Below are 9,243 nucleotides of genomic sequence, written 5' to 3'. Positions count from 1 at the left end.
TCTCAATCTCATACTATCCATTTTTGGCTGAAGAATTTTTTGTTGTAGGTGGGCTGTCCTGCACATTGTATGCACCTCCCTGGCGTGACAACCCCAGATAACCCCGGTTGAAAACAACTGCTTCCTTTTCATAAGATTATCTAAAATTCCAGCAGGCCTTTCCCCTCTTTTCCTGCAATATTTCACATTGTGAACCATTAACGCAGGTGGAGGCACAAGCTGGGTTAGTAGTACGAAGGAAGCATCAGGATGTCTTCGTATTCTGCACTCGGCATATTTATTGGAACAACTAACATTTCTGTGCCAGGCCAACGGGGCACAAAGGTGATGAGGGCAGAGTCTCTGCAGAAGCTCAGTCTGGAGGCGCCTGCTCCTCTGTGGCCTGGCTAAGCCTTCAGTTACAGAACGGGCGGCCTCGTGGGTGCTGGAAGGTTCTTCAGGGGAGGAGCACGGCTGGCAGGTGCGCTGTAAATGTTACTTTCCTTTTCCGTAGTAATTTCAGATTAATTCAGTGTACCAAATACAGTTATGGTCCTATTAGATTCTTATCCCTGGGGTAAAAATCAGCTGAGTGGGTCTCTAAGCAAGAGCTAGGGTAAGAATTAAAACTCATTCATTCTTCCTCCTCCTAAGAACATACCGAGGGGAAAGGAACACTTTGGGTTCTGTAGGGGGAGTATAAAAGCAGATAAATGGCTTTTGAGGGAAGTTCCTGTGCAGGCTGACATGACCCCCTGGAAGGGCCAATTGGAGCGTGTGAAGTGTCCTCTTGCTGGAGCCTGCTGCTCGGCACCGCACGAGGGAGGGGAAAGCACCGGGCAGGCCTGCGGGGATGAGGCTTGACAGATGGCGGCCAAAGTGAGGTAAGTGGTAGGATTCTTTTGGAAGCTACTTATTCTGCTAAATGGCCTAAAAAATTTAAAGTGCTGTAAAACATTCTCTTACAAATTTAATATTTGCTATAAAATCATTGCAGAAGCAGTTGAATGATTTTTAGTTGTCTTTATTAAAATGAAACAAATTAGGTACAAAAACCTTTGTTCCAAATAGATACTATGTATCTTACCAATGTTTTTGCTTGGTTTTGAGTTTTAAAGATTGTTGTAGAAATTATTTCTAATATAAATAAATGATTATTTCTTCCTCCGAGGATTGATTTTTGTAGTACGCTGTTTACAAAAACTGAGTAAGTGAAAATGACAGTTTATAAATTTGTACCATTTAGGAAAAAAATGTTATGTAGTGTAGCATGAATAACAGCAGATAGAGCCATTGAAGATGTTAGTTTTTACACAGGTGGTAAAACCTTTAAAACAGACTACAACATGCATTACATGTGCATTTCTGACCTTAACGTGCAAAAACAAAGCTACTGGTTAAAATAGACTTATTTTTGCTACAATTGAGTACACTTGTGAAATTCTTATTTTTATCATTAATTTCAATGAATAGCTTTGAAGCTATTCTGCTTAAAATGAGAATAATTTAAAACAATAATATTGAACACTGTAACCCAAAACTAATGGAAAACTACAGTGCTGCTGTGAACAAAGCCAGACAACAAAGTCAGACATTCTGGCAATGTGTAAAACATGAAGAAAAATGTTCCCCCAAGTTGTAGAACACTGAGATACACAGAACAGTCTTCTCATATAAATCAAAGGTTTTCAAAGAAAAGGGAAAATACTCATTTGTTGTTGGCATCACCGATGTCTAGGTAAGGTGCAGTTAAATCACCTGAATACAAAATTGATAATTCCGTCTTTAAAATAAAATAACCAAGAACTATTCCATAAATAGGATGCTACCTACTGGGGAAAATGTCTATGCATGTAGGCTACATTGTCTTCCGTCCTGGCAGCAGATGGACTGCAGGTGAAAACACTCATAGAATGGAGGTTAGTTATTTCATTAGTGATACTTGAGAAAGTCCCATTTATGCCAAACTAGCAGCACCCCTAAATAAACAAAACTTTAAATTTACAGCATGACGTATAACGTACAAAAGTTTTTGAGCAACTGGTTTCCCGCAGACACAGATGTCAGCATCTGCTGTCAGTTGCAGCTCACGTGGGAGAGAGTCACAAGTGTTCTTACCAGTAGCTACTCCTGAACGGAGCTGCTACTTTCTGTATATTTTCAATAAAGTCATTTACATCTGTAACAAGGATGCCACTGTTTTCAAAGACATCTCTGGAGACAACAGGCTTTTCTGTAAAAAGAAAAATAACCTTTTTTGGTGAAAAAAATTCATTAATACTTTTTAAAAGTAGCAAAATCCCTTTTATTGAAAAAAAAAGACTCATACACGTGAAGGAAAAAGCGAGCCTGTTTCAAGTGAGGAATGAGGTTGGAGCTCTGGGAGCAGTTGCCTCCATGGGCAGTGGTGGGAGGAAGGGAGCTGAAACCACTGATGGGCACTTTTTTAAAAGCTTAGATGGTTACACTTAACAGATCTAGTACAGGTTTTTTTTTCTATTAACAGGACAAAACCCACAATACCTGGTGCCCCAGCCTCGTGTGCGTTTATTCCTGGCCGCCAATGACTCTACTTGGATGGAAGGACGTTTCTAAAGAGTGGACCTACTGGGCGTTAACTGGTTGATGAAAATTAGAACTTAAGGCTATGAATTTACCTGTAAGGAAGACGGCAAACCTCGCGTGGACACGCTGAATTTGCAGGTTTAGCAGACATTTCAGGTGCTCAGCTTTTGTTGATAATCGGGAGTCACACTGGTGATAATGAAGCAGCTCAAAGATACTTGCACTCTGATACGATTTCAATATTAAGTTCTTTTTATATGCAATTGAATCCACTCTGAAAAATACACAAAAATGTTAAATTTAGATAAGTCTAAGTTTGTGAAAGATTTTCTGTATCTTAATTTTCAGTTGCTTTATTCCTAGACTTTTTCTGGCCTTCACTATACTTAGTCAAACTCCTTTTCCCTTCTTTGTTCTTCTGTACGACACACTTGGCTTCCCAGATGGCACCGTCCTGTCGAATTCCCTCAAAACATTCCGAGTGTACTTACTCCTCGTCCCGTCAGGAAGGACAGCACATGGCCATCGAACACTGCTTCCAGCCATGTGGCTGGCAAGCCTCCCACTCATTCCCAGCGGGCCCCTTCCTGCATCCTGACTCATACAGCAGTGCTTCCCGTGCTTTGGCTCTCCAAAACCACTCTACTTCTTTTTGGTTAGATAGTCACCAACTTCACTAAGATCATCTAACAGCTAGAATTTTCTCACCTCACTTTAAATCTTGTTTCTACCTTTTATTCTTCCTTTTAGAGGAAAGTGTTCCATCCTGCAGCCCCTCCAGTACTCACACCCTCGCTCCTGCTTGCTGGAGAAAACCCAAAGCCTGCGTATTCCCATAGCTCTAGTCACACCATGAACTGCATCACGATGAATTTCCTTCCAGGTTTTATCCTTCATGTGTGTAAATTTATATGCCTGGCATCATACTGTACATAGTTTATCACTGTGAATAGAAATTTTTTATATGCTTCTAGTTACTATTTTATGCTATGTGTGGCATTATTTTGCATATTTAAAAAATTATGTATCTATTTAGTCCTGTATCTGCCTAGAGATGAATTAGAGGATGGTTTTGTAGCTACTCATAACCACGCATGGTTTTTGTTCTGTTTTGTTTTAGTTTTGGACAAATTCTCCCCGCCTCCAAGGGCAAAAGGATATGATAAGTTTTCTGAAAAGTTCTCACTATTCGAGACTGGCCTGATGTGAAGAGATTCCAGTGACATAAGTGTCTCTGTTTACGCAAAGTCCTATGCATGCTGAATTAATTTACACTGACCGATCTTAACAGGTGTGCTCTGCCACCTCAGCTTTCATCTGCTTCTGTACTTACTCCTGAAGTTGAACCTTCCCTCTGAAGTGCTGTGTTAACTAAGCCCTGTGAGGGCCCCTTGGAGCCCTTCCTCCCTGACAGTCTCAGCTCTCGGTTCCGCTCCCTCTTTTCCTCCTGTACAAGTTCCTCTCCTAAGTGCAAGCCTTTCCCCAACTGCTATTCTCGGCCATCTTTCGAGATCCCGTGCACATCCACGATTTCAGTTGTCTTCCTCCGGAGAAAGCAGTGCGGTCAAACAGAAGGTAACTGTCAGGCTGGAGACGAACATTCCGGGTCAAAGCCCAGCTTCCTGACTTCCTCCTTGTCTGCCTGGGTCAGGTCTGGCATCCTCTGTGCCTCAACTTCCACATCATTAAAGTGGGTTTGTACTGTCTACTTCCTATGTGTGAACTTATTAGAGATGGGACAGGTCATCTGTCACAGGACTGTCCTAATGACAGTCCTGTGACAGATGACCTGTCCCATCTATAGATTCCCCCAGTCCACCTCTGCATTCCCACACTCCTTTTCCCCTCTCATTACAACCTGCAGGCCCATCTTTGATACGGAAGGGCCTCCCGCAGGCCCCAAGTCTCTTCATTTAAGGGAGTCTGCCTGTTTCTAGTCTATTATTTAAGAGTTAAATTAAGGCTACATGCTGGTCTCAATTTTTCTGTCCTTATAACTGGAGCAACCTAATTTATCAATAAATGTACAAAAACCCATAGGTGAATTTATTTTTTTTACATTTTAGGATTCCTGTGTGTGTCTGACTTGGTCACTGTTGGTCTGGAGAAGGCAACTCAGACCCTGGATTATGGTCACAACACAGCTTCCTGCACTGAAAGCCTTACTATAAAAACAAAACCCGAAAAACAGTCCACAGACCTAAACACTGCCTTCAGTGACATAGACGATTTATGTTCTTACAAAGTGACCTTGTGGCAACACGTGGATGACACTGGTCCAGAGCTCAGGGAGCCTTTCTGGGTGAACCCAGGTGTCTCCACCCTCCCCCACACCCAGGCCTCAAATTCCATAAAGGTCTCACCTCACATCTTCTTTTAGCTTTTTAGTTTCCCTGTAGTGAAGCAACCACTTCCATCTTCCATTTTCATTTAGTTTCTCCAGGATTCTGATAATTTCCTTCAGTTGTACTACAGAATGAACAAGTTTGACAAGACAAGATGTATTTTAGGATTTTTGGCTTGTCTAGTCAAAGCCCAGGGATGATGATTTGTGAGAATAAGGCCCCATGTTTGAGTGTTGACCATCACTGCCACTCCTGTAGCTGGGCAGGAAGGATGCTGTGCCACACTTTAACCCGTGGTCCCTCAACCCAGCCCCACCTTCTCACACTAGCAGGAGAGAAGAGCACTGCAGTCATTAGCAGTTAAAAGCTCTGAGTGTATATAAATCTATGGATGGAACGAAAGTGGGGTCCTGTTGCAACAGAGATAAGATAGGTCTAGGCTTCTAAATACAGAATCTACAAATGTTTTCAACTCCACTTTCTATGCAACATTCATGCTTGTTAAGGTACGTCCTCCTCCTCTTCAATGGAGAAGTGGTATCCATGTTTACTTCTAATGTGCTATCAGAGCTGGGCAGGTTTTGATTGTACATAAAGTGTCTGCCCTGTGCTCTAACATTCTTTGACGTCAAATTCATTGCCCCGAGAGAAACTATTTATATATGAGTGTTTAAGCAGATGACTGAGAAGACTTCCAGTAGCCTTTTTTAGATTTCCATGATACCGACAAAACGGTAGGGGTGATGGCAACAGAAATGGAGGAAAGAGGGCTGATTCTAAACCAATATGTAGCTGATTGATTTGGCAAAGGGAAGAATTGAATATAACAAACTCTCAAATGTGTATGAGTAGTTTAGCCACATTACTGAGAGGTTTTAATACAAAAGAGGTCAAGAGCAAAGTGCTTATTTAGCACAGCATATGACAGAAATTAAGCCCTCAACAGACGGTGACATATTGAGTTAATGCTGATTTCTTTTTGATGAAATAATATTTGAATCACTGGGCAAGGAGAAATTGATTTGACTAGATATGAAAGGAAAATGAGAGACAAACCTAATGTTAAAGTTTCTAGTATTCTGTCATCTGACACCACAAAGCCTCCTGTCTGGAACAGCTCTTGGTAGGTGTAACTGAGGACGTCTTCAGGGCTGTCGATTCCGGCAAAGATGACACTGGGAAGGTGCTTCAGCTTCAGCAGAGAAGGAATCTGAAACATAAAAAGTACCCCGGTGAAGACAGGCTCATTGGGTCACTTTTGTCATTTCTATCCAAGGGTGTCCAAACTCAGGAACAGCTGGAAATATCTTTAACCTTGATGACTGACTGGTAATTCTGTCAGTTAATAAGGAATTTTAACTCCATCAGCAATGCTGCAAACTCATTAAGATTGGTTACAAAGTGGTCTCTCAACTCCAAAGGTGGAAGACGGAATGAGGGGAGAACACCTGAGGTTTGGGACCTGTAATCAGGCAGGTGGCAAGCTCACCACCACCCTAGTCTCCCACTTCACGTGGCGTCCATGCTGTGGGTTCAGTTCCTGCCTCCTGACGCAGGACCGTAAGCCCAGGCTGAGCCTCGATGTCAGGGCTTTTTGGGACAAGCAATTACTTTTATTTAACTGATAGGTAAATATGGTAACAAAGAGTTAAGAAAATTTTCAAAAGTCCTTTTAAAGCAAGATTTATTACTGTTAGACATCAACAAATGTAGATTTATATTTCAGGTGAGAAAATTTTACCAGTCTCTCTTCATCGAAGTTCTCCCTTAGTTACTATGAAAATGTTCTTAACTCTGAGACATAATTTGCCTTATAAATACCTTGGTAAATTACAATGTTAGTATCAGTAGTACAAATGGTATTGTGCTTTAACTTCTTCCCTAAATAAAAAGGCAGTGATGAGCCTGATAATTATAGAATAACATAAAATGCCCAGAATACATTTCTCCGTAAGAAAGTTACTTCCAAACCTACCTGATGCAAATGTGATGATATATCTTCATTTCTGATGATGACTATGAGCATATCCTTCTCCCTGTAAAATGCTTGACAGAAATGCTGAGGTTCAATTTCTGTGTAGCCTCCTTTCCTTAGAATATGCTGAAAGATTTACAAATAGACATGATTTAAAAAAGGATACTTGCACAGAACTACTTTTACAGTTTACTAAAAATATCAAAGACCACATCCTGTTTACTAAATGACGTTCTAATAAGGCAACATAAATGGCAGTTTATCTTATTACTAGATGTCAGCTTTCACATATAAAATGACTCCTGGGTATCACTGACAACTGGATTTAGAAGTTTATTTCAAAGGCAAAGCACTTTATAATGAATCTTTCATGTTCATAAAGTATCAAAAGTGGATTCTTCTGAAACCTCAGACTAATATACATACATGAACCTCACCCTATTCAAAGGAGTTACCTTGGGAAGGCAGATATTTACTTTAAAAATGCCATCTCCAGTCAAAATGTTTCTACGACTTTTGACAATACTTATGATGCCTATGCATTACTTTGAGTATCGATAACAAGGACGGATTCTGGAAGCTGGCAGTGGCTTGGACCCAGGCTTTGAAGAGTGGCGGGAGCCGGGTGTTACACTGTGCCTGGTTATGGGGCGCGGCTGTGTTCCACAGAGCAGTTCTGCAATAAGCCTCATTGGGAGGATAAGTTCGTGTAGTTAAAGAAGTTCCTTAACCTTGTCCTCCTTTGTGATTTTGACATTGTTTCTGTCTGAAGGATTCTGGAGGTTTACCAAAAACACGGACCATCACTTGTTATTTCCTTTCTAAAATAAGGTGTTACTTTGGTCAGTCTCCCCGCCAGGTCTCAAGACAACTCAAATTTTGACTTCAAGTTTTCACTCAAAATATATGGCAATGCTAACACCACATAGTGAATCAACTATACTCCAATAAAAATTTAAAAATAAAATGAGAAAAGTATGGTGATGTATTTTCAAAGACATTCCTACAGACAAGATATCTTTTAACAAAGAGCTCCTTAAAATATCTAAATATAAATCCTTATAAATCCTCACCTATTTTACTAATGAACGATTTGAATTAATACATTTTCTGATAGGTTCAACATTTTCATCAGCTCCTGTGGAATTCTGGGCCATCCTGTCACACCCTGAATCACCTTATGAGTAAACAGGACCTGATACCCCATCACTGGTGAATGCTCCAGGACAGACGGATTCTCCACCATAGCTTTCTGAGCTTTTTAAAAACACTTTGCTCTTGATCACACTTTATTCTCAAATGTACTTTATACTATGTCCACTTTCTCACTAGAAGTTGTTTTAAAGGTGCAAACAATTTGTTATTTTCTGTTGTAAATAGTGGCCACGTGATAAAATATTACCATGAAATGATACAGTCACTACCAAAACAAGCATGTTATCTAGAAGTAACATGAAATGATACAGTCACTACCGAAACAAGCATGTTATCTAGAAGTACCATGAAATGATACAGTCACTACTGAAACAAGCGTGTTATCTAGAAGTGTTACTTCCATAAACATCACTGTGACTGCTCCCGTATGAAAACCAGCGTCACCTGTGCTTTGTAAAAGACATGAGAACTAAGATAGTGCATTGTTGCTTTTGAGATGGAAGCAAAAAGAAATCAAGTATTTTGCTCAATGTGGTAAAACAAGGACATGGCCATGGTGCTAACTCAGTCGATCCCTGACTTATTTCAGCGCAGGTCAGGGTGTGGTGTATCTACTCAGCCAGAGAAAATCAACTTTAATTCAAGGTTGAAATAAATAAATAATTTCCAGGTTACTTTTGGAGGCTAATCACCTTCCAAAGACTGAAGGCCACTTAATGCTTTATTTTTTCAACTAAAATCTTACCAAAATTGTCAGAAATTGCAACAAAGACAATGGGGAGGGGGGCGGGCGGAGGGCAGACCAGACATGGCAGCCATTTGTGAAGAATGTTGGACAACAAAAGGATCCTTGATTCCACAAATTTGGAAAAAACTAAAAATCATATTAAATGATACAAAACAGGAGCCATCAGCCGCCTCACAGGAGAACGTACTGCTGACTCGGGCGACACGGGGAAGCCTCGCGTTGAGGCCGGTTGCCTCGCTTTTCTAATCCACTCTCCGTGCTGTGGTGGAGGGACCACTCTGTCAAGTGCAAACGTGCTGCTCTTCATCTTTCAGAAACATTTCTCGGTGCCCTGCAGGTACCTCAGGAGAGCCCAAGTGCCCCCGCGGGACGTCCACGTGGCCCTTTTACCCCTGACGGTGATCGCCGTACCCCCGACCGCCCCCCACCCTTCCGGAAGCCTCCTCAGGCCCCGTGCTTCCCCCCGGGGCAGCGCT

The 9,243-nt window shown here is 41.3% G+C and overlaps 1 protein-coding gene across 3 annotated transcripts in view; it reads right to left on the bottom strand.

The window, feature by feature from the left end:
* Positions 1-987: 987 nt before the first annotated feature.
* The window catches only part of TASOR2 (transcription activation suppressor family member 2), a 66,928-nt gene continuing 58,672 nt past the window's right edge, over positions 988-9,243 (bottom strand). For all 3 annotated transcript variants that reach the window (XM_019933205.3, XM_033852316.1, XM_073801506.1), the window contains 5 exons: positions 6,865-6,990; positions 5,946-6,099; positions 4,908-5,013; positions 2,637-2,818; positions 988-2,212 (listed from right to left, as the gene is read on the bottom strand). In XM_019933205.3, the coding sequence (XP_019788764.2) occupies positions 2,094-2,212; positions 2,637-2,818; positions 4,908-5,013; positions 5,946-6,099; positions 6,865-6,990 (687 nt within the window). In that variant the 3' untranslated portion in view covers positions 988-2,093. The remainder of the gene's footprint in view (positions 2,213-2,636; positions 2,819-4,907; positions 5,014-5,945; positions 6,100-6,864; positions 6,991-9,243) is intronic.

The sequence above is a fragment of the Tursiops truncatus genome, chromosome 2 (genome assembly GCF_011762595.2).
Source record: "Tursiops truncatus isolate mTurTru1 chromosome 2, mTurTru1.mat.Y, whole genome shotgun sequence".
NCBI classification, from domain to species: Eukaryota; Metazoa; Chordata; class Mammalia; order Artiodactyla; family Delphinidae; genus Tursiops; species Tursiops truncatus.
Note: the sequence above shows the minus strand (reverse complement) of the source record. Positions and strands in the feature narration are given on the sequence as shown.